Source organism: Tasmannia lanceolata, unplaced genomic scaffold (assembly GCF_043159265.1).
Source record: "Tasmannia lanceolata isolate RefF3 unplaced genomic scaffold, GAP_Taslan_0.1 ptg000024l, whole genome shotgun sequence".
Taxonomy (NCBI): domain Eukaryota; kingdom Viridiplantae; phylum Streptophyta; class Magnoliopsida; order Canellales; family Winteraceae; genus Tasmannia; species Tasmannia lanceolata.
The window spans coordinates 1,596,476-1,623,238 of NW_027518701.1; the positions used below are offsets into that span (position 1 = coordinate 1,596,476).

The window sequence follows — 26,763 nt, forward strand, 5'->3', positions numbered from 1 at the left end:
CTTTTTTATTGTTTCTTAATTTTTGTTTGGTGATTGGTAATATCTCTTTCTTCATTTTCCACCAAGCATATTTGAACAAGGCTTAGAATAATCTAGGATTAATCTCACACACCTTTCTATTTAGAGCAAAATTTTTAAATTGACCAATTCCCCCCCCCCCCCCCCCCCCCCTCTTGGGTTGCCCTATTGGGATTTCACTCATCTTCTCCTCAATTGGAGCCACCTCCACCTTTTTACGAATGTCTTCATTTTTAATTCTATCTAGCCTTGTGAAATTAAAAATGAAGACATTCGTAAAAAGGTGGGGGTGGCTCCAATTGAGGAGAAGATGAGAGAGCACCGCTTAAGATGATTAATATTTCATCATGGGCATTGTCTTTTCCATGAAACCCACTTTCTACTTAGAAAAATAAATAATACAGCATAGTCAGTGAAAACCACAAAATACACTTGATATGGGAATATAAAAAACTTTATATAACCAGGTAAGGAGAAAGGGATCATTTTAGACTGTGATATGAAATGGGCCACAGTTTGAAAGTGGTCGGCTCATTTTGCTCTTTAGTTGCATTTTTTTTTTGAATGATAGTAATTTTATTAAATTAAAGGAGACTGAGATGACCGGTACAAACACACAAGGAGAAAGAAAACTCTATACTTGTTCTTGTTCTAGTTACATTCAAGGACAAATAATGCGCAACCATGCGTCTCCACCGCAGTTGACAGCTTGCTTTTTGTTGTCCCAAAGTTTTTTGCAGTCCAAACCTCAGTACAGCTACATGAATCTTTCCTCAAGTATTTTTTGGGCAGCACCTTAGCCAAATCTGCTATATTTGCCGATATTTCCACTTTCTCAGGGTTTAAATTGAAAAATGCAAGATATATTTCTCCTACACAAACAAAAGACATATGAAAAGATGAGAGAACAAAAAAAATGAAGCATTGAAAGGACGTCACAGAATTAATTTCATATTGCACACATAAAGCAATAGCCTTAGAAAACATAAATGGTAAGTATTGTTGATTATTTTATGATCCTGTACAAGTACATGTGAATTGTAATGTTCATAGAAAGAAAAAGAAAATTTATAAAGTATTTTCTTTACAAAGTAGTAGAGTACTAATAATAGTATCCTCATGGAATTAATGGTAGTAGCAACCACTATGAGATGCCAATAGTGATGTAAAATCAGTAGTACTAATAGTAGTGGCAGCGGTAGTACCAGTAATTACAATAAATGTATGAATAATAACAGTAGCAGTGATAGTTTTCCCATGAAAGAACAGCTTGGACAGCTCGACAACTAACAGAAGTTTCACTAGCCACTCCACTTCCTCAAACTTAGATTCCATCCATCTTGTTGGGATTGATGTCTTGTTTCCATGCAAGTGGGAAATCTTGTAGCTTCCTAATAAGATTATGAGAGGACGTCTGTTTTGGACGGTTTCTATAACTGTGGGATTTATTATTATTATTTTTAAATGGCAACATATAATATATTATAAAGAAAGAACCGAGATGGTCCTTAAATTATACAACTGGCAAAGAAGAAATAAAACAAAATCAAGGTGGAAGGAAATCAAACCATTACAAACCCAACCTACCCACACACTGTGGGATTTATTCTCTTGTTGTTTCCTAGTTTGATGTGATCAACCAGCCATAAACTTTAGTTTATTTAGATTTTTATGAGGCTGATTTAGTTATTTTTTAGGGTTTACTCTATTTTAAGTTGTATTTTTATCCTACATGTGGGGGGGATCAGCATATGTCCCACCTTTCTCACCTTTTTATCCCAATACCCACCATCACTTAAACCCAAGCCCACACCCCTTTTTATCCTATTGTCCGTTACCATGGTGCACCACTTAAATCCTTTTTCTTTTAAATGACATTTTATTGATTTCAAGTAAGGTTAGTCAGGGACAAGTTGTCCCCTGACTTACAATACTAAAGATGCTTTCAGAAGGCCCCTTACAAAAGGGGATTTAAGATAAAGATACAATAAGAGTAGATTCTCGCAGGACCCCTTCCTACCAACGCCATGGCCCACTACTTATCCCTATTTACTCTCAGTTATCCCCTTTATTTTGTCCAATGGGGTAGCCCCTCGGGCCTACCTAACACCCCTCTCTTATATAAACACCACAACCCCAAAGGAAACCTAGTTTTGGAAATCAGAAAAACACACCCCCTCCCTTTCTTTTGTCTTATTGGGTAGTAGCCCCTTGGGCCTACCTCGTACCCCAATACCTCCCTCTTATATAACCATCTCACCCCCAAAGAAAACTAAGTTTTGGAAATCGGAAAAACAGTGGCCCCCCCATTTCTCTCTTTCCCTCCTCTCCACTCATGGCTAGGAGAGCTGCCCCTTTCTCCCTCCTCATCATAGACCTTTCTCACAACCACACCCATAAGATCAGTTCAAAGTGTGTATACGCCTAAGGGCAAGGTGGCCATTATACTATGTTCTCCTTTACATAAATACATAAGTGAGGGGGAGTGATCCCTAACTCACTCATTTCTTCTCTTCTCCTCCCTTACCTTTCTCAACATGATATCCGAGCCCTAGGATTTTAGCCCCCTTAGAGACCCCATTTCTTCTCATTCCATTCTCTAACCCTAGCCACCCACACATCTCTCCCACCTCTCATCTAAACCTCCCACCGCACTCGCCTCCTGCATTTCCAGCTCCCAAGACTCCTCGCCCAGCCCCTCCAGCCTCCCATGACCCTCGTCAAACCCACTTTTAGCCCCCCCCCCCCCCAACCTCCGCTCCTCCTTTCCAACTCAACCCGACGCCTCCACCGCCCCTTTCCCTTACTGGACAACCCTTCCAGCCACCTCGCCTCAGCCCTTTACCTCCACCTCTTCCCTCGTCAAACCCTCTACAGACCCTAGCCATTTCCTATCCAAACCCCATCCCGACTCCCATTTTCTATCCAAACCCTCATCAAACCCCCATTCCATATCCAAAACCTCCTCAAACGATCCCCATTCTCATCAGACCCTCATTCCCCACCACCCTCCCTCCATTAGCCTCAACCGGCACTCTTCTCATCCCATTCTCCCACTCTCCAAGGAGGTTCATCTCTTGAAACCCCAATCTTACCCTCTACCCTCATCTAACTCCCTTATCTTACACTCAAGGAGTTACCTTCACTCTCCTCTATTTTTCCTATTTAAATCTCTACACCTAAACCTCTAAACACTTCTCACTTTCTCTCATCCTTTATCTAGCCTTAATGGCCTAAATCCCCTCGGATATCCTTGTTATTTGTCTTCGCGGCTCCGGTTTAGTCTCTCAACCTTCCTTCTCGCTATGGCTAGTCATCACTTGTCTTTTTTTACTTCATATCCTCATTGAAGCCGCGGTCTCAGCGGTGCACGCCTTGTGTTTGCTGAAATGTCTGAGTGAGCTATTGTGCCTTCAACTTCACCTCCTAGCCTCTATTCTCCTCTTGGCTTGTGATAAGGGCTCGTCGTGTGAGCTATTCTACACCTCTCACTTGTTTAACCTCTGATGTCGTTGTAGATGAGAGTGTCTTTATATTTCTCTCATCATGGATCCTCCTGTTAGTTCGAATCATACTTCGGCTACTTTATCGAGTTATTCCACTTCTGTGGAGGCTGCTTTCGCACAAATGGCTTATGTCCCACTTGATAGGTCCATTCCTTCCCTCACAGGGATTCTCCCTTGTGCATCGTGCTGTATGCGACCTCATGGGTCTAGTTCTCCTTTTGCTGATACTTCTATTCTTGGCACTAACCATTCTAGCCTTGGCGGTGGTCTCTTTGCCCAAGGTCAGGGCCGTCAAGGTTGTGTTCATGGCCGTGATTCTGTGAGCGGTCGTATCGCTGATGAGCGTTGATGCCCTTACTGCACTCCTCATCCAGCAACGAGACATTCTGTGGCTACATGCTATGCCTCTACATCCTCCTCCGCTAGCCTGGTAGCACATAATGGTTGTTCCCTTATTTCCAGAGCCGACTATGATGAGCTTCTGTACTTGCGAGCGCACAACCGAGCAATTGCTGTGCCTTTTGCTCAACCTAGTGGTTCGCCAGCTTCGCTTCTTACTACTTATGGCTATTGGATTATTGATTCTGGGGCCTCCAACCATCTGACGGGTAATTCTGCTTCCCTTCGTTCATTTAACCTCTTCCTCAGGCCTCTATTGTTACTCTGGCCGATGGGACCACTGCACCCATCTCTGGTATTTGTACTATTTCTTCTTGTTAGGAATTAACAACGCAGCAGAATAACGATGCAAAGATAAAACGAAAGATCACACACAGAACACACAGATTTACGTGGTTCACCCAACCAGTTTGGTATGGGCTACGTCCACGGCAGAGCGGCAAGCCAACGATTCCACTATTATGAAGAAAAGATTACAAACCCTCACACCTCTCTAGGGCGTCTCCTGATAGCACATCCCTTTTATATGGCGTTCTAAGACGCATTACAATTAAAAAAAATAACCTAATTCATGAAAGTATGAAACTACCCCCAGTATAAAAATACCCTAAAAAATTTGGGCCGGGGGCGCCCGCTCTGCGGCGAGCAGGACCACCGCAGTCAAGGTAGAGTGTACAGTACTTTCCAAATTAGACTGAGATCAAGCTTCACCAATAACAATTTCCCACTTGAAGACTGATATCTGCAGTTCCACTGAATAGCTTCACTCATGATGACTTATCGCTCTCGCATCCATCAATCATACAAAGGCTCAACTTTTCCCTGTCAATCACCTTTGTTAGGATATCTGCAGGATTTTTGCTGCCATCAATCTTGTCAAGCTTTAGTTGTCCATCCTCCAAAACCGACCGAATGAAGTGATACCTCAACTGAATATGCTTCGTCCTCGAATGAAATGCTGAGTTCCTTGCTAGATGAATAGCACTTTGACTGTTGCTCCACTATATGATGTTCCCTTGCTTTCTACCCAACTCTTCCATAAATCTTTGAAGCCAAATCATCTCTTTATTAGCCTCAGTAATAGCAACATATTATGCTTCTGTTGATGAGAGAGCAACCACCTTCTGTAAATTTGAAATCCAGCTAACTGCTGTTCCACCTACAGTGAAAACATATCCTGTGGTGCTTCTTCCTCTGTCTCTATCACCTGAATGATCTGAGTCAACATATCCTTGCACATCTGTATCGGCTCCCACAAAACATAAGCAATAATTGGATGTACCTCTGAGAAATCTGAGTATCCACTGAACTGCCTTCCAATGCTCTTTTCCTGGGTTCTGCATATACCTGCTGACAACTTCCACTGCATGTGCGATGTCCGGTCTCGTGCTTACCATTGCATACATTAAACTTCCAACTGCTGAAGAATATGGCACTTTTGCCATGTTCTCATTTTCTTCCTTTGTTGACGGACACAGATCCTTTGAAAGTTTAAAGTGACCTGCCAATGGAGTAGCTACTGGCTTCGCCTTATCCATGTTGAACCTCTTTAATACTTTCTCGACATAAGCTTCTTGAGATAACCACAGTTTCTTCTACTTTCTGTCTCTCCTTATCTGCATGCCAAGAATTTGCTTCGCCTCACCCAAATCTTTCATGTCAAAGACTTTTGAAAGATTCTTCTTGAGTTCATTAATTATCTGCATATTCGATCCTGCAACAAGCATATCTCTACATACAATGCAAGAATTATGAAGTCTCCATTTTCAAATCTTTGAAAATAAACACAGTGATCAGACTGACATCTAGTAAAATTTGAAACCTGTATAAACTTGTCAAATTTCAAATACCACTGCCTTGGAGCTTGTTTGAGGCCATACTAACTCCTATTTAATTTGCAGACCAGATTGTCCTTAACTTCAAAGCCTTCAGGTTGATGCATGTAGATCTCTTCTTCCAAATCACCATGGAGAAAAACAGTTTTAACATCTAACTGCTCAAGATGTAAATTTTCTACAGCCACAATACTCAACAAAATACGAATTGAAGTCATTTTAACAACAGGAGAAAATATTCCTTTGAAGTCAATACCTTTCTTTTGTGCAAACCCTTTTACCACAAGCCTTGCTTTGTACCTCTTTGTTCCCCTGATTTCATCTTTTACCTTGTATACCTATTTGTTGTACAATGCCTTCTTACCAGCTGGCAGCTTCACCAAATCCCAAGTTTTGCTTTGTTTCAATGAGGCAATCTCCTCATTCATGGCTTGCTCCCACTTTATCCTGGATTCATCCTGCATTGCTTCCTGAAAACATTCTGGCTCACCCGAATCAGTATACAAAACATAATTTAAAGCAGGAGAATACCTTTCAGGAGGTTTAATCTGTCTTGAAGATCTTCTAAGAACAGGAGTTTCCTGTTCCTGCACTTTAAGATTATCATCATAGCTGCTTGCAGACTCAACATCTGAATTTCCAAAATCATCATCTGAACTTTCTGGAATTTCTTGCACACTAGGTCTGACCTCACCTGCAATCTCATCGAGTTCTAAAAACTCTGTTTTATCTTTTCTACTTTGTTGTTGTCTATCTTTGTACATGCAATTCTCATTGAATATAACATCTCTACTCTTGATGATTTTGTTATGTTCATAATCCCATAAACGATAACCAAAAGCATCACCACCATACCCAACAAATGCACATTTAATAGACTTAGGATCAATTTTCTTTCTGTTTTCTTTATCAACATGAGCATAAGAAATGCAACCAAAAGTTCTCAGGAATGAGTAATTTACCTGTTTCCCTGTCCAAACCTCCTCTGGAATCCCTCTATCTAATGCGCTAGATGGACTCCGATTTATCAGAAAAACTACAGTGTCAACTGTTGCTGCCCAAAACTGTTGAGGTAACCCTGAATGAATCGTCATGCTCCTCGCACGCTCCAAGATGGTTCTATTCATTCTCTCTGGAACCCCATTCTGTTGAGGTGTCCTTGGAACTGTTTCCAATCTTCTGATTCCATTGAGTGAACAGTAGCTCTTAAAACTTCCACTATCGTACTCTCTGCCATTGTCTATCTTAAGACACTTGACTTTGTTTCCTGTTTCAGTTTCTACAAGAGCTTTCCACTTCTTGAGAACATCAAACACTTCAGATTTATTTTTAATTGCAAAGACCCATGTTTTTCTACTTGCATCATCTATAAACGAAACAAAGTAAGATTTTCCACCGAAAGAATTTACCTGAGCTGGTCTCCAAATATCTGAATGTACCAGTTCCAACCTTTCTGATTTCTTCTTGTTCCCTCCTTTCAGAAAGCTAACTCTCTTCTGCTTTCCATACACACAATCTTCACAGAACTCAAAATTCACCCCCTTCAAACCAGGTAACAGATTTCTTGAGTGTAGGTTCTTCATACTAGTCTCACTCAAATGCCCAAGCCTCTGATGCCAAAGTGTAGTGTTCCCATCTGTAGAAGCTAATGAAACAACATAATCATTAGTGCCAGTAAACATGTACAAAGTACCAACCAGATTACCCTTGGCCACTACCAGCGACCCTTTTGTAATCTTCCATTGACCGTTACCGAAACTAACAAAATACCCTTCACTGTCCAGCTTGCTTGTTGAGATGAGATTCTTCTTTAAGTCGGGAACATGGCGTGCCCCTTCCAACTTCAAGTGGCCACCATTAGACAATTTTAACAAAATTGTACCTTTTCTTACAATCTTACATTCTTGTCTGAGATTCTTCTTTAAGTCGGGAACATGGCGTGCCCCTTCCAACTTCAAGTGGCCACCATTAGACAATTTTAACAAAATTGTACCTTTTCCTACAATCTTACATTCTTGTCTGTTTCCCACAGTTACATGTCCATAATCACCATGAACATAATCATGAAAATAATGCTTATGAGAAGTACAATGAAAGGAAGCAGCAGAATCTATGAACCAAACTTCAGATTTAACATCTACTGATGCAGATAAACACAAATCACCATATACCTCATCATTCGTAGACACCATGTTTGCTTCGTCATCATTATTCTGCTAACCTTTTTCATCTTTGTTCTTCTCGTTCCAGCAATCTTTCCTCATGTGTCCAGTCTTGCCGCAATTCCAGCATTTTCCTTTAATTTTTCCTTCTGTTTTCCCCTTTCCAATTGACTTTGATCTGCCTCTGGATTGTGACTTTCTGCCCTTCGAAGTATTTCCTCTCTGTTGTTGTCTGCCCCTTGTTTCAACCGACAGAACAGTACCAGATGAGACATCTAAACTTTTTCTCCGCATCTCATCACTCAGTATACAACTGACAACATCGTTGAATACCAAGTTTCCTGTGATTGTATACTTACAGCCATAACCAAGTTATTCCAACTTTCTGGCAAAGAACACAAGAACAACAGAGCCACAACTTCATCATCAAAAGTCAAATCAACAGATTGTAATTGACCAATAATCATATTAAACTCATTTAAATGATCAACTACAGAAACGTTATCAGACATCGTCATATTAAATAACTTTTTCATGAGGAAAACTCTATTTGAAGCAGAGGGTTTTTCGTATAACTTAGCTAGGGTTTCCATGACTCCAACGGTTGTGGTTTCTTTGGAGATATTGAAGGCCACCTGCGACATGAGAGATAACCTCACCGTAGCCAACGCCTTTCTGTCCAAAATCTTCCAATCTTCAGCCTTCATTGCTTCTGGTTTCTTGCCCAACGGGAGATATAGATCTTTCTGATAAAGACAGTCCTCGATCTGCATCTTCCACCACTGAAAGTTCTGCCCGTTAAATTTCTCAACTTTCGATTTTCCATCTTCTGCCATTGCTCCCACTCAAGCGAAAAAATCCTGTCAGATTCGCTTTTCAACCTCAGCTCTGATACCAGTTGTTAGGAATTAACAACGCAGCAGAATAACGATACAAAGATAAAACGAAAGATCACACACAGAACACACAGATTTACGTGGTTCACCCAACCAGTTTGGTATGGGCAACGTCCACGGCAGAGCGACAAGCCAACGATTCCACTATTCTGAAGAAAAGATTACAAACCCTCACACCTCTCTAGGGCGTCTCCTGATAACACATCCCTTTTATATGGCGTTCTAAGACGCGTTACAATAAAGAGAAAAAACCCTAATTCATGAAAGTACGAAACTACCCCCAGTATAAAAATACCCTAAAAAATTCGGGTCGAGGGCTACCGCTCCCGCCCCCCCCCCGCCTTCGGGCAGGGGGGCTCCCGCCCCCCTGCAACCCCCCGGGACCGCCGCAGTCGAGGTAGAGTGTACAGTACTTTCCAGATTAGACTGAGATCAGGCTTCACCAATAACACTTCTCATTCTGGCTTTACCTTGTCATCAGTACTCTGTGGTCCTAAGTCACCCTTTAATTTACATTCTGTTAGCCAACTTACCAAGAGTCTTAACTATTTTGTCTCTTTCTTCCCCTCTCATTGTGTTTTTTAGGACGTTTTAACTGGGAAGACGATTGCTTCGGGTCGTGTGGTAAATGGTCTCTATCATCTTGACTGCAACCCTCCTCGTGCCGTGTTGCATACTTCTGTTGATGCCTATCAGTGGCATTGTTGTCTCGGCCATCCCTCCCTTCCGCGACTTCAGCAGTCCTCTGTTGTTTCTGGTCCTCTTCAGCCCTTTCAGTGCGAGTCCCGTGAGCTCGGAAAACACCATCGTGTGTCCTTCCTGTTCCGGGTCGTTAGTCATGCCTCTACTCCTTTTGAGCTCGAGCACTCTGATGTATGGCGTCCCTTCAGGATCACGTCTCTATGATGTGGTTATCACTATTTTGTCGTCTTTGTGGATGATTTCACACGTATAACTAGGTTGTTTCTCCTTTAAGATTGCTCTGAGGTCTTTCATGCTTTTTGCACGTTTCACGTTGAGATTACTACCCAATATGGTTGTTCTCTAAAGTGTGCGCGCGCACTGATAATGCTAGGGAGTACTTCTTTGCTGCCTTTCGAGATTTCTTATCCACCCATGGCATTATTCATCAGTCCTTGTGTGACAACACCTCCCAACAGAATAGTGTTGCCGAGTGCCGAGAGGAAACTCCGATACTTGATATGGCCCACACTCTTTATTTCAAATGTGGTTTCCTCAACTCTACTGGAGCGATGCCATCCTTCCTTTTTTCCTGGCTAATCGACTCCTATCATCTATTTTAGATGGCACCTTCCCCTTCTCAGTCTTACATCCTCAGGGGGATCCATTTCCCCTCACTTTGCAGATTTTTGGTTGTGTTTGTTTTGTTCACAACCTCTCACCCAGACTGGATAAGTTGGCTCCTCGGGCAGAGTGATGTGTCTTTCTCGGGTACTCTCGCACCCAGAAAGGTTGTCGTTGTTATAGCCCATCGCTTGCGACGCTTATTTGCTTCTGTCGATGTCACATTTTTTGAGTTTGTCTCCTACTTTACTACTTCTGCTAAGAGTCGTACCATTGTGCCTGGCACTATGGCTCCTCTCTCTCTCTCTCTCTCTCTCTTCTTGTTTTACCTAATCTTGTCGTCCTTCGATTTCTCCTCCTCCTGTTGAGTCCTCTTCTTCTCCATTGCATGTGCCTTCAGTTCCTCCTCCACTTGCTCTGAAGGTCTATCAGCGACGTTCGAGGCCAGATGTTCACCACCCTATGCCTGAGGCAAACTCCTTCTCAGTCAGAGATTCCAGGTACCTCATCTCATGTACCTCTACTTCCTCTCCAGATGTGGCTGTAGACTCACGTCACTCACCTATTGCTTCTTGGACTCATTCTCGTTCTAGTGCGCATCCTATTTCTCACTTTATCTCTTATGATCATCTCATTCCTACTTTTCGCAATTTTGTGTCTTTCTTGTCCTCTGTTTCTGTGCCCAGGTCTATGCCCGAGGTCTTTGCTCATCCAGGCCGGCGTGCCGCTATGGATTTGGAGATGGCCGCTCTTCAGGCTAATCACACTTGGGACTTGGTTCCCATTCCTCCAGGTGATTAGTCCGCAGGTTATCCTTGGGTCTTTACCGTCAAGTATCTGCCAGATGGGATACTTGAGCGCCTTACGGCACTCTTAGTTGCAAACATTTGGAGTTGACTACACAAAGACCTTTTCCCCTGTTGCCAAAATCCCTTCTGTGAGAATGCTTATATCCCTCGTTGTCAACCGATGAGGGACCTTATATCAACTTGATGTGAAGAATGCCTTTCTCCATGGCGACTTGACTGAGGAGGTTTATATGGAGCAACCTCCAGGGGATGTTGCTCAGGGGGAGATGTCCTCCTAAGTATGCAGGTTGCTCAAATAGTTATATGGGCTTAAACAATCTCCTCGAGCATGGTTTGAGAGATTCAATTAAGCTACTATGCTATTTGGTATGACACAGTGTGCAGTTGATCGGTCTGTATTCAGTCAGAGATACGGGGAATGTCCTTCGCATAGTCTATGTGGATGACATTATCATTACAGGGAGTGAAAAGCTAGCATACAGGGGTTGAAGGCCTTTCTACAAAAAGAATTCTCCACAAAAGACTTGTGCTGTCTAAGATACTTTCTGGGAATTGAGATAGCTTATTCCGGTAGTAATCTCTCCCCCTCGTAGAGGAATTATGTACCAGATTTATTGGAGGAGACAGGTTCTATTGGTAAGAAATCAGCTGCTGTTCCCATGGACCCAAATACAAAATTGCTTGCAGATGAGGGAGACTTGATGGATGACTCTGGCAGATATCGACGACTTGTTAGGAAGCTTATTTATCTCACAGTCACTCGGCCAGATATCTCATATGCAGTGGGGGTAGTAAGTCAGTTTATGAGCGCGCCACGCACCTCCCACTAGGCAGCATTTATTCAAATTCTTCGCTACTTGGAAAGCGCGCAAGGAAAATGCCTGCTTTTCAAGAAGCATGGGTATGAGAAGTTAGAAAGTTTTTGTGATGCGGATTGGGCAAGGTCTCCAACAGATAGAAGATCCATCATTAGGTATTGTACTTTTGTTGGGGGTAACCTAATGTCATGGAAGCAAGAAACAAGACATAGCTTCCAAATCTAGAGCAGAAGCGGAATATCGAGCCATGTCACATACGAGTGGAGAGCTTCTCTGGCTACGATCTCTCCTCTATGAGATTGGTTTCCCCTCATCTCTTCCAACACAGCTTTAATGTGACAATAAGGCTACTATTCACATTGCTACAAATCCTATCTTTCACGAGAGAACTGAGCACAAAGAGGTAGATTGTCACTTCATACGCCAGAGAATACAAAAAGGGCGAGATATGCATTTCCTTCACTCGATCTACGGACCAATTAGCTGATGTTTTTGCCAAATCTTTGAGTAAAGCTAAGCTAAGTAATATTTGTAACAAGCTTGGAATGTATTATATCTAAATTCCAGCTTGAAGGAGAGTGTTAGAAGTGTGTATCAAGGTTTTAAATTTCCGTTTCGGTACCTATTTCAGACCCCACCGAAATCCGAAATTTCGGTCCTAAATTTGGTATTAAGTTTCAACATTCGGCCGAAATTTTGTAACATTTTTTTTTTTTTTTAAATGCCATATTCTCGAAATTTCGGACTGAAAGTACCGAAATTTCTGAAATTTAGGACCGAAATTCCGAAATTTGGTATTTCGCGAAATTTCAAAGTTTAGGAAATTTCGGTTTCGGTCCCCACCAAAATCCGAAATTTTCAATTTCAGTCGAAATTTAAAACGATGGTTTGTATATGCCTAAGGGCAAGATGGTCATTGTACTATGTTCTCCTTTATATAAATACATAAGTGAGAGGGAGTGATCCCAAAATCACTCATTTCTTCTCTTCTCCTCTCTTCCCCTTCTCAACAGGTCTAACCCTAAATCATATATACTTCATTTTCCAAAACCTAACCCCTCTCTACTAGTCTTACTAGAAGACAGCTAAAAAAGAACCCACGGTTATAGAAACCTTCCAAAAAATAGTCTTCCCTAATCATATTCGAAATCCATAATAACATCCCCAATTGTGTGGAAACCAGACGCCGATAGAGAAGAGTTTTGGGATTGATCCGGGCTTAGATTAATCAGGAGAATCATTGTAATGTTTTGTTCTTGCTCAGAGTGGATTTCTCATTGACTTGCTCACGGATGTACACAACCTTGCTAAACCATTGTCTTTATTGTGTGCTGTGGTTTGTTTACTATTTCCGTTATGTACACATCATACAGATTGTGTTAGGCTAGACAGATTTAAACAACATGATACCAGATCATGGTTACAACAATCCTCAAGAACAATCAAGAACAATCAAGAACAACGGATTTTAAACAACATGAAGAACAATCAAGAACAACGGAGTTTTAAAAGCTTCACAGAGATTCTAGTGGGAGGTGGAGTTTTTGAGGAGTTTCGTCGCAAGGTAACCTCAATTTCAAATCTTTGTATAGTTTAGTTTTAATTTCAGAGGTATATGGATCGATCGATTGGGAGTGAAAATGAGCGAAGCCTGCTCAGAATTCTGAAATATTTGTTGCTTGCCCGGTATTATCTGTATAGCTGATCGAATTATCATCCATCCAATTAGACAAGTGCTGACATCTCATTTTGTGTGGACTGGGATCACGTACAGTCTGGCACTCTAGCGATGAGCAGAGCTGTGCCTATTGAACACAATCTAGAACAGACTGCTAGTAGTAGTGGTGGGTGAATAGAATGAGGTGGTTGGAGTTTTTTTTTTTTTTTACTTTCTTTTGAATGGTGGTTGGAGATGTTCTCACAGTCTCAAATCTGAATCGGTATTAGCAGTTCTCCTCACAATACGTGGATATTAGATTTAGAATGTTCTATTCATGTATGCTCTAGGAGGCAATACTTTGATAGGTTTAAGAAAGAAGGGCGGGTGTAGTGTCCATGGGTGACGGGTCTGCTTGTGATGTTATGGGAGTTGGGATGATACATATAAAAATGATTGATGGATTGGTTGGCGTACGTCCCAAAGATACTGACGAATCTGATATCACTTAGCAAGTTGGACTCTAGAAGTTGCAGGTGTAGCCATGAAAATTACATGCGAATGCATGGTCATGATGAAAGGGGCGAAGTGTGATGGTTTGTATCATCGGCTGGGGAACACGGTGACATTTGTTGTTTCTAGTCCAATGATGGATGTTTGAAAATGGAGTGACACACCCGCATAAGATCTCTCTTGCAATTCTCAATGACGGATCTCTGGCATGCAGACGATAATGAGAGGCTAGTTCCTGCTGGTGGAGAAGACAAATCGAGGTCGTGGAGAAAACAAATCGAGCTCCCTCTCCAAAGTTGACTTGAGGCAAGCTACACATGTATATTGGTTATATTGATCGAGTTAAGTAGAGTGAGGACTAGGATGGCTTGACGATGTATATAGCTAGTGGTTGCAGAAGGCTAAGTGGGTGTTTTCAGTGATGAAAATCTGGTGGAGATGGAAATGAAAAATCTTTAGGCTGGTTGAGAAACAAGCCAAGGTGGAGAATTTTGGGATTGGTGTCTTATTTCCATGCAAGTGGGGGCAAGTGGGGGCACTTGTAGATTCCTCATAGGATTAGGAAAGAAAGAGTGTTTTAAACAGTTTCTATATTCATGGGAGTTATTGTCTTATTGTTTCCTAGTTAGACTGAGAGAGAGTGATTTAGATTTAGGAAACCTAAGTATATAAGGTTTAGGTTAAACCTTGTGGGTGCAGGTGGTGGCAAAGGTCTCTTGTGGGAATAACGAGAGAGGGAGTAAGAGGGTTTAGAGAGATTACGAAGAAATATTTTGGGATGATCTCAGTTTAGATTAATCATGAAAATCATTGTAACATTTTGTTCTTGCTCATAATAGATATTTCATGAATCACCCGTGGATATAGGCAATCTTGCTGAACCACGTAAACTCGTGTCTTCATCCTGTGGCTTGTGGTTTGTTTACTATTTCCATAGTGTATGCGTGGATGCGCCATTTAGAATATTTTAAGCCTAATGGATTTCAACATATCTATTATGTGTGGTAATGAAAATAACAAGGAAAGATGAATTAGAATTGTGAAGTATTAATCAAATAAGCGATAATTAGAAGTCAATGCTCAGAAAATAAAAAATTGTTTAGTGATTTTAGAAAGTCTAATGGGGAAGATATTCAACACTTCAATTTATCAAAAGGAAGAAATGAAGAGTATCATATGAAACAGAAGGGCATAATCTGCAAGCAATAGATACAGTCCCTTTGGTTTATTAACCAAACCTCTTCTTCCAGCTGCCACCCATGAGCGAATTCCACCAGAATTGCCTTCATCTGTGAAAGGGGTCAAGTTTGTTATTTGGGAAAGTAGCTTTGAAAAACGGGTAACATAGACAAATAAATGAATTTCCATATATCACCTTTCACCGTTCTCATTATCGCACAGAGACCAGAATAGCTGTTCACAAGGGTTCCAGTAGGGTTTAACTCCCACATCTGCTAATATTAGGTATATTAGTTTCCATCCAAGTAAGATAAAAACCTAGGAACTTAGTAATGTTGGGGAAAACATAAAATTATAAATAGCAAGAGTCGATCCTGATCAAATGCATGATAAATGAAATAACAGGTACTAAATCAGTTGCAGTTGTATGACTAAAGAAAACCACATATCCTACTTTATTAATCTTAAATGTAACTTCAGTAGCTTTAGCATGAATATTAGTTCCAATTCTAGTTTAGTAGTCTCACCATCAATGTGACTCCATCTTTTATTGAGGATCTACACTCAAACTCAGTTGGCCATATCGATTTCAATTGCATAAATGACAGAACGTGGATATAATTAATTAATGTACGCCATATCAATTCCAATTCCATACATGACAGATAATAGATATAATTCATTATTTTCATCTATGCTTCTAGTTAAAATATGCATTTTTTAGTCACCTTTGATCAAGGACCTCTGACTTTGTGCTAGCTGGATTATAGTTTAGTAAATTTGAACTGATTTCTTGCATTGAATCAATTAAAATTGAGAGATGTAACATGTGCTTATCCTCTTAAGTTGGGACCAACCGAAATTTTCCTTCTGGATGTAATGAGTTGTGAATTCACTTAGATGACAATGTTGATAGCTTTTGTAATTTCTCCCAAGACAGGACCCCTCAAACATGGGTGATTGTATGTTGCATGGAAGCATTATGGCTGTCAACCGTGAATAAACAAAATTTTACAATCGCAGCATGTTGGGGTCATACTTTGCTATGCATATACTAGTTTATTTAAAGACCGACACTCATCAGGGAACTTACTTCTGGGATCTATTACCCTACATTCCACATTCAAGGATATATACATACACATTCAAATTAAGTAAACTATGTTCCAAAGAGCATTGAAAATTAAAACCATAGAAATCTATGAAACAAAAATCATATTGAATTGCACGATTCAGAAATTAATCCTCGCTTTATGCTATTATATGTATTTTCAAATTCATACATTGATGATTATAGAAGCATGGTTAACCTGACAGGATCTGTGTTCAGCATGGGATATAGACCCAACGAGTCTCCTGGTACATCAGTGGTCCTGATTTTCTGATCACCTAACATGGGTCCTACATGTAGAGATGGAATCTTGGTTACGGTTTTGCAGAAACCGATTTTTTTTTTTGAATGGTAGCAAATTTTCATTAAAATCAAACGAAAGACCGAGATGGTTAAACCTAGAAGTACAAAGATAATCCAAAACAAAAATCATGGCAGAACAAGAAGGAAAAAACGTTCCGGGGGGGGGGGGGGGCTACACCCTACCTATAGTCTATCCACCACTCTATTGATGGACCTTCTAATGTGCTTGAAGACAATTGATGACCCTTCCACTCAGTCTTGGATCTCGTCGAAAAAATGAGCGAATTTCCAAGGGGGGCTAGAGAACCTCTAAGCCATTGGATGACGCTGAGGGAATCTCCCTCCACAATCACCCTATCTAGGCAATCGTTTTCCAAGCATTTTATCTCTTGATGGGCTTCGCGGACCTCCGACTCACAAGCATTTGAGACCCCAATTGGCCCTGAAAATGCCCAAATGAGTTCTCCCCTTGAGTCCTTTAGAACACCTCCAATTCCTGCCGGGGCCTGGGTTGCCCATACTGGATCCATCAAAGTTTAACTTTACGAACCCTTGGGTTGGTGGCTCCCAATCCTGCATGATCACGGGCTGCTGCTCCGCACTAAAGCACATCTCCTTCCAACCCTCCCATAAAGCAGGGAAGAATCATCACCTAAGAAATAGTGACAACTATCACTTTCACGAAGAGGAATACAGGGGATTTTACTACTCCATCGAAGAGTAGCATTTCTCTCTTTCCATAGCACCTACAAGGTGGCTAGAAGAGAGACATTCCAAAGAATCTTACCTTTTTTCTTCCATGGTACCGCCGACCAACCCTCCAAAAGATCTGAAAGCTTGGAGGGGAAACCCAAGAAAACCCAAACCTACTTAGGATGCTACTCTATACTTCCCTCACTACTTTGCAATGTATGAATATGTGGTCGACTGATTACCCTGCTATGCATAAGGCGCAATGATCAACTATCAGTATCTCCCGCTTTCCCAGGAAGCCAGCATTCTGAATCTGCCTGAGGGTAGCAGCCCAACCGAATGTACGTACTCTGGGAGGCGCTTGGATCATCCACACTTTAGCTACTTTGGAGAGCACAGGGCAAGTCACAAGCTGGTAATAGAAATATTTGATAGTAAACACCCCAATAGAGTCCCAGATCCACACCCTTTTGTCCACCCCAGATTGCTTGACATAGCACCCTTCTTGCGTCTCAAGAAGCCTAGCAACTAAGTGCAGAAGCCCAATGTTATGCTTGTAGAACTCAACCAAGAAGGCATGGAATGGGTGGAAATTGGAAGTCATGAAATGTTGAAATTGCAATCCCAAAATTCATGAAAATAAGAATAATGCAACCCAAAAATTCATGATGTTAACTTACCAACTTCTCCAAAAGCTTAAGCTGTTGGAGAAAGGCATTATTTATCTTTTATACTTTAATACTCCCCTGCACGTGTGGCTCACGTGGCAAACACGTGGCGCATGTGGTCCCACTTTGGCCCGACCATCGCATGTGGATTTTTGCTATCCGGGAGGTTTGAACTTGAGACCTTTGGCTCTGATACCATGTTAACTAACCAACTTCTCCAAAAGCTTAAGCTTTTGGAGAAAGGCGTTATTTAACTTTTATACTTTAATACATGATAATAAAAATAAAATATTATACATGGCTAGATTTTGCTTCCAGTCGTGGAAAAATTGGAAAACCTACAAATATCTAGATCAAAACATACTCAGTTTTCTAGGTTGCCCCATCTAAAAATATGCCATCCTTTTGTGAAATGCCAAGTTTCTTCAAGTCTGAAACTTATTCAATAACTTTTAAGATAAATTGAGTTGATAAAGAACATCAACAATAATCATATGGAGGTTCTCAATGATGATAACAATTTCTTCAGTTTTCACAAGCCACAAGATACCTGGTTGGCATCCCAATTGCAAGGGAATAGAGAACTTCCTTTGGAGTCTTGTGAAGTAAGCTTTCTGTTTCTAGAAGCCACCAGACAATGTTCTGTTGTCTTATTAGCTAATAAATGGTATTTTCCTTGATACTGCTTCTTGTAGATGACCTCTTCATCCCTACATAAGCAATGGAAAGTATGCCAGAAATAACAAAAACCGATTAATGAAAAACCCGTACGGGTGTGGCTCTTTGGTTTAAAGTCATGGGTATGCTCCCCATTGAGGCGAGTTCGAATCCCCCCGGGCTTATCCGATGCGTGTCGTTTATGGGTGATTGCTTGCATCCGTAGGGAATAGTCCCGCCCTAAAAATTGGGGTGGGGATACCCTATGTCATAAAAAACATTTTAATTACTGATTGGTAGAAGGTAGAAGGCTTCCATACCTTGTCAAAAGATGATTTCTTTTGTACAGGCAAAATTGCGACTCGTCGTTTCTTTCCAACCTGTCATTCCAACAGATCCGATCCATCTCTTGTTCGTGACTTTCAACAACCCAACCTTTTGCCTTGTGATCATTGCAACTAGTAAGAACCACTTCATCTACATTTGAATCCTTCAAATTTCTAGTACTTTGGGTGAGAATATGATTGCTTCCTTTGAGGTCTTTACTTGAAGTAACATAAGGAAACTGAAACAGCATTATATCAGAAGTGAATGCAAAAGGTTACTAGACAGACTCCATATGAAAAAAGTAACTACAGAAACTCCATATGGTAAAATAGTAATCAGTACCAATTAAGATGTAGAGACTATTTCACACAATCAAATAACCTCCCTTCATGAGATTTTTTTCTTCTTTTAGGGAGTATATGATAAAATGGACAAATACCTCCATGTTATTCCTGCTGAAAGAGTTTATTTCCAATATGGTAGGATTTGTGAGGATATTGAATGTAAAATCATCAATGTGTGTCATATCTCCTCCAAATATGAGAGGAGACTTGGCCATAGACCAGAGAGTCATCTGCAAAAAGGAAATTTGAATAGCCACTATACTATAGTTATTTAAAAAGAGCATCAAGAAATAGAGTAAGATAAAATTTGCACACCTGAGTTCTCTGCTCCTCAACTGTGAGTTTAGACTTCCTATGTGGACCTTGGTTTGAACCTGATACATCCAAAATATTTCCCTTTAAACTTTGATAATAATAGGAAAAACAATGAAGATTAGTTGATCACCAAGAGATGAGTTGTAACTCGGTCCTTGTTACAGTTTTTTGTCGTACGATTTTTTATTAATTTATTAGTTTATACACAAGTCATATATTATCACTAATTACTTGTATATGAGGGCGTCTTTTCATTTAGCACTTTTTATATATTTATATCAATGATAATGTAGATGCCTTTGTCATTTCAAAGGATCACTTTACAATATTAACATGGTATAAGAGTAGCCTGTCAGGAATTCTGTATCTTGGTATTTGCCATCCATCTTCAATATCCCTTTACATTATCTTTTCCATAATTCTGGCGTACCTATATGTTCTTTCTCAGTCTTCTTCCTTTTCTCTTCACCCATTTATGTTATCTTTTTTTCCAAACCATGGTTCATCCATGATAGGGGCTTACCAAATGAAAATCTGGATTCAATACACATACACCACGTGTACCAAATTAGGATCCGGAAAAGTTTTACAGAAAAATACAAAAAATATTTTAGGAAATAGTGGTAGGAGTTGGTAAAAACAAAGAATAACTTGCTAATCTAGGTTGTCCCCTTTTGGATGTGCAGTACTTCTACAGATTCCTTATTAATGCTATTTTCTGTTCCTTTTTATGTTTTAATTGTGAAGGCCATGTTTGGATTGCAGGAATTTTATGGAAAAGTTTGGAAAGGGAAATATTTCTAAAAACTTTTACTTTTTTATACTTACAAGAAAAGATAACTTGAACCAACCCTAATCAATTTTTACCTAGAGGAACCTTCAATTTATGATAATATTCCTCTAAATTAACCATAATCATGTTATTTCCCTCTAAATTTTGTAGAGAAAAAAAAATTTCCCAATAAAATATTTTTCGTCGGAAATGTTTTTCGTGGAATCCAATCAGGGCCTAAATGTCTGAAGCTGCTTTAAATAGTAAAAAAGCCATCTTGCTATGCCAAGCTTACTACCTGGATCAGTAAGCCACCCCAGTGGCAGCATGTCTAAGTCGGGCCATGATTTTCCTTGAAGCCCTTTAGCTCCTATAAAATCAGAAGCAGCGAAGTCCCTGCCCAAACGAAAATATATGACACTTATAAATAGCAATAGTGGAATTCTTAATTGCTGACATTGTAGGGTATTTCAACAGGTGAAGGTGGCTTCATTTAAATAACATTCCCATACCTTGCTACATTAAAATGAGCTTCCACATCTCCCCATGAATCCCAATCATCTCCAGTCACTCTGTACATGTTAACAAGACCTTTTACATCCTTGGCTATGGCTGGTGTAACACTGGTTCCAGGAGAGAGGGAATACAAGATAGGACGATTGAGATCTTTCAGAACCTGCAGAAAGGATATTGGTACATAAAGAACCCCTTCCAACACTTATGTCTGGATTTTTTATGGAATGCTTATGCTGGAAAACTATTTTTTTGGGAAAATTAGGCCTTCAATATACCTCTGAGACAACGCTTATCTCGTTTATGTCCAAATCATCACCAAAGACACAGTCATTCTTCACTGAAAAGAAAACATAACAAGCAACAAGATATTGTAAAGCTAGGCATTTGGATCCAACAAGATCAGGTATTACCCAATGGAAATGTTAGCCTATTGTTGACTATTGGCACCAAATTTAGTACATCTTGTGAACCTGCTACAAAGGATTGAGAACAGGAGATACTACATCCTGTTGAAGGGTATTAAAGTCCATGTACAAATAACCCTAAGTTTTGTGTGTGTGTGCGCGCGGGCGATATTGCAAGGGAGATCTCTAAGGAGACTCCATCTTTTTTCTCACTCTTCTTCTCCTTCTCTTCCTTCCACAATAACATGGTGTCAAAGCCACAGATTCTGGGTTCAAAACTCACAACTCCTTGAAATTAAAAGTCGGCCAACCCAACAAGAAAAAAAAGAAGAGGAGCCACACGTGAGGGGGAGTGTTGAAGTATAAATGATTAAATAACACCAACTCTAACAGCTTAAGCTTTTGGAGTAATTGGTAGTTTCACACATCCCAAAACCCATATTTTTTTAACTAGGGATGAGACATATAACGAGGTTAGGGATGGTCATGGACATATTATTAAGTGCAAAAAAAAAAAAAAAGAATAGCTATAAGTCAGCTTGCCCAAAATTTTATTCATCATCATTATTAAATGTGATGTTATTACGGAATCATACTCAAAAAGGTATACGAAAGGATTCCGCGCTAATCCCGCAACCCTCATGCGTCGTAATTACGGAATCGAGAAAAGCTCAAGAGTTGGCTCTATCTTATATAAAAAAGGGGAAGATACGGGTTCTGGAAAGTACGAACCAAAAAAGAGGAAACTTGTCTCTACCCTCCTTGACCTCTTGGAGTCTTTCAACAAGGACGAGGGCTACAATTCTTCTGATGAAGGACAAAAGACTTGATCGCACCGGAAAACAGAAAATGGCAAGGGAGGAAGGCTTAGGAGTTGATGAAACAAAGTCTTTCAAAAAGCATGGCCATGCCAAACGATCGAAGCGCCAGCAATCTGCTTCACAAGATGAAATCACTCGGGCTTATTTGGAGCATCAATGGAAGAAGCTCTTAGAGGAAGGTAAGATAAGGAAGATGAAATCGAGGCCCTTACTGGCAAAAGAACAATGGAAGAGGTCTGTATCCCTCTCCAGGAGCTCCCTCACTTTAAAAAAGCATTGGCTGAGGAGAAAAAGGCTTTGGAAGTGGAGTCGAATTGGGGGAAGGAGGCTTGGGAGGATGTAGTCAGTCATGAGGCTGCTCAATCCAGAGATTCCATGGATGCAGACCTTAGTGGGAAGATAAAGAGATGTATGAGAAAGGCCGAATAGGATTCGGTGAACGAGTGTGGAAATGTTGACTGAGGAAAGACAGACATTTCTGGATGATTTTGATGAAATGTCAAAAATGGGCAAGAACCTGGGACTTGGCTTTGAGGAAAATGTGGTAAAGACGAAGGAGATACTTCTAGATATTGAGAAGCGTGATACGATGGAGAAGGGGAAGACGATAGCAAAGGGAAGCAGGGAGCTAAAGGCTCTCAAGAAGGGTTTTTTTTTACTTCTCTGGTGTAAATGTCATTTTGGGAGTTTTGGTGTTTTTGTCTTGGAGGTCTCTGATTTTCTGAAGGTTTGTGAAGGTTTTTTGTATATTGTTTTTTCTTGGTGGATGAAAGGGGATGCTGTTAATGGTTTGGTGATGGGACCCTTTACCCTTATTGAGGAAGTGGATGCTAAAAGAGATTTTTTGTTTGGTTGCTGATGGAGTTGGCAAACGGGTGGGTATTCTGTATGCTCTTTGGGCATAAGAACCTGTTCTATGCCATTCACATGTTAATCAGGGGGATAGAAATTTCGGTGGGTTGTTTCTGTGGATGGTTATGATGGTGCCTATTTTAGATGGGCGTGGGTGTAGATGAGTTTTTTATGTTTTCTTTGATCCAGATGTATGTTCCTGGATTCTCATGCTATCACTGTTACATGGATTCTTCTAAATGAGAGAAGAATCAGTGTCAGACACGTCTTGGATTCCAATACTTCAAGATTCTCCGAGACACTCCTAGATATTTTTTATCTATTATTTCTGAATACTACTGCCACAACTTTACAATTACCATAAGGATTGAGTTTTACTCATCCTAATATTAAGTTTCTTAAATGGAAATAAAATATTATGTCTACTTAACCTATTAAAATATTCAATATATTACTAGATATAACCATATAATATGTAAAAAAATAAAATTTGAAAATTGTTAATAATAATTTAGCGAATCCATGAATCGTTCTTTTTGAGGTTTGCCGAATCCGACACTCGATACCCTTGTCATATTCCGACACTCGATACCCGTGTTGGGTTCCGACACTCGTATCCGTACTGATGCAACATAGTGTGCTATGTAAACCGGATGGGACTACTTGTGCCCAATGTAACTTCCATAGGATGAATATGTAAGTCATCTTTCAAAAAACAAATGTGATGTTATTCTCCCTATTTTATCTTTCTAGTATCATTGCATCATAAACTACGCATAATAGTGGCAGAAATACGATAAATCTGCAATTTCAATTAGCAATAATTGAATTACCAAAGTCAACATCCCATTCAGCATACTGTTGATACAGTGACCTTAAGAAGGCTCTTCCAGCTGCCAACTTAGTATTGACGCTCATAAAACCATGTGGCATCCAAGCACATGCCTTCTCTTTCAGACCTATATCTCTTGCTCGCCATTGTTGGCCGCTCTCCTCAAAGGCACCTCCCTAATAAATGCAGATTAGAGTTCAAGGTTTCAAGAAAAAGGAAAATATTTAGTATGATATCAAATTTGCATCTTTGAATAAACTAATAATTGCTAATTGAAATTGAGACTCATGATTTAAATGCTACCTTGGAAAGTATGAGGTGATAGGTTACATCATTTTAAATTTCCACCGAAACTGACACGAAACGGCCGAAATGTTTCTGTTTCCATCCCTACCGAAACCGAAATGATCGAATTGCAAAAACCAAAATCGTAAGTGAATAGTGGCATACTATATTAGTATGCATTACATTATTATATTTATATGAATTTCATGCAAAATGTGGTGCATGTATTATGTATAAATATTTATATGAATTACATGTGAAATTTTGTATGTACTAAATTATCAGACATGCGTGACAGCGTATGCGACTATGTGTTTGATGGATGTTTTTAAACCATTATGCATGGCTGTCTTGCTTATATGATTGTTTCTAATTGTGTAATTATGCTTATTCAAGCGTTTTCTGGGGTTTTATTGTTAAATTCTATCATTTACGTTTCCTTGATTTCAAGATTTCAACCGAAATTTTTAAACGAAACTGAAACGTTTCCATTTTTGTGGAGACCAAAATTGAAAAAGGGATAATATTTTCAGCTACAAATAACAAGAACAGAGGGATGATATTTTCATTCCCTTGTTTTGGTGTTCTTCAATCCCTTGTATTTATTTTAGAATTTTCAGTGGTTGTTACAATTTTCAATGACCTGCAAGAACCAATAAACGAATGAGATAGAGCTTAAGAATCACAATGACAATAAAATGATCCTAACTCTCCGATGAATGGATCTTCTTGTGGACCCCTGCCCATAATTTTTTGCCAGCTCTTGAAATGGCGCACTACTTGGGCTATAGCTTATCTATTGATAGATGATTACAAGTACTAGCAGAGATGGTTTACGCAATGAATTTCACTGTACAGATTGTAAATATGGTCATTCACCATAGAAATAATTTCTGCCTTTATGTCCTGCTAATGCTTAAATTTTAATGATATTTTGGTTCATTATAGAAATAATTTCTGCATCCATCTCCTGCTAATGCTTAAATTATTAGGATATTTTGGTAACAAATAGAAGAAAAAAAGCAAATTAAAAGGAATTTTATGGAGTAGAGGGAGACCTTGAAAGTGTCTAAGATAGGGGTGTTGGCATTGACTGCTTGAGTGCTTATTCCTCTCATCAAATGAATCCCAAACTTCAAACCCATGCCATGAACTTTCTTGGCCACTTCCTTGAACCCTTTTCCTGTTAAAAGTACAAAAGATTAAATAACGCCATTTCCAACGGCTTAAACTTTTGGAATAATTGGTTGTTCCACATGGTATCAGAGCAAACTGCCTGGGTTCAAAACTACTTGATATAAAAAAAATCCACATATAATGGCCAACCCAAAAGAGGGGCCCACATGTGCCACATGTAGGACAACCCTAAAAAGAGGGGCCACACGTGAGGGGAAGTGTTAAAAGTATAAAAGATTAAATAACGCCATCTCCAACGGCTTAGACTTTTGGAGTAATTGGTTGTTTCCCATTACCATCTCTGGAAGAAGGCCATCTCTCGGGATCGGGGATCATCCGCCCCCATTCATCAATCACATCAAATCCCAGTGAATCGGTATATGCTCCTTCAACTTTCCTCCTATACCAAAGGAAATCAACCACAACATACTGCCAAAAATGAAGAAAATATAAGTCATTCTAGTACTTGATTTAACTAAACTACAATTTGTTTCTTTTTGGCTTCTCAGTAAAGTTTTTTACCTCGTAACCATGAGGTAATAGCTTCATAGAAATGATTTCTGCATTTCTTAGGAACTCTTCTTCAGAGATAATCCATGAATATGAATCATAGGAATTCCATCCTCTTGGAGGGGTGCTAGCATGCATTTGCCTCTCTGACAGAGCATAAGATAATTCCCTGCAATGTGTTCATTTATCAAAAATTTCATGAAACAGATACACAACTGCAAAAAAAAAAACAAAAAAAAACTACAGGAACCAAAAGAGAAGTTCAGGTAATTCCTTGTAATGGGTCCATCCTATTTATCAAAACAGATAAATATCAGCTACCAAACTCCTATAGACAAATACACCCATGAACAAAAAAGGAACTGTAGATAATTCCATGAAATGGGTATTTCTCATTTATCAACAATTTCATGAAACTGATAGACCAAAAAAAAAAAAAACTCTGCAGAACCCAAAAGACAAGTCCAGTTAATTCCCTGTAATGGGTCCATCCCATTTATCCTTGACTCCACAAAACAGATAAATATCAGCTACCAAACTCCTATAGAAAAATACACTCATGAAAAAAAAAAAAATGAAGTGCAGATAATTCCATGAAATGGGTACTTCTCATTTATCAATAATTTCATAAAACTGATAGACAAATGCACAAAAAACCTATAAAGAACCGTGCACCCACAAAAGAAAAATTCAGGTAATTCCCTGTAATGGGTCCTTACGATTTATCCATAACTTCACCAAACAGATAAGAATCAGCAACCAAACTCCTAAAGAACAATACACCCAGTGGAAAAAAAAAAGGAAGTGCAAATAATTCCATGAAATGTTCATTCCTTGTTACAAATAACTCCTAGAAAGGAATGCAAAAGAAAAAGAAAAACAATGGGAGTTGTGGAAAATAAATAAGAGATTAAAGGAAACAGTACCTATGAAAGTGAAAACAAAAGAAGAAGAGAAAACCCAAAACAAAAGCTCTCATTGCTGCAGATATTGGGGTGTGCAGAGAGAGGTGTGTGAATAGGCTTATATGAAAAATCCTCTGATAAAGTGATAAAGTGAAGAAAAATATGAGAAAGGGTA

General features: G+C 39.7%; 1 protein-coding gene across 1 annotated transcript; it reads right to left on the minus strand.

The window, feature by feature from the left end:
• Positions 1-570: 570 nt before the first annotated feature.
• On the minus strand, positions 571-26,763 carry LOC143857282 (uncharacterized). Its single transcript, XM_077367701.1, has 15 exons — positions 26,610-26,763; positions 25,696-25,852; positions 25,470-25,602; positions 25,056-25,180; positions 23,714-23,888; positions 21,079-21,140; positions 20,800-20,963; positions 20,586-20,683; positions 19,516-19,574; positions 19,296-19,430; positions 18,850-19,094; positions 18,423-18,582; positions 15,294-15,369; positions 15,157-15,207; positions 571-890 (listed from the first exon to the last, which is right to left on the minus strand). The coding sequence occupies exons 1-15, from the start codon at positions 26,660-26,662 to the stop codon at positions 670-672; spliced, it is 1,914 nt and encodes a 637-aa protein (XP_077223816.1). The 5' UTR covers positions 26,663-26,763; the 3' UTR covers positions 571-669.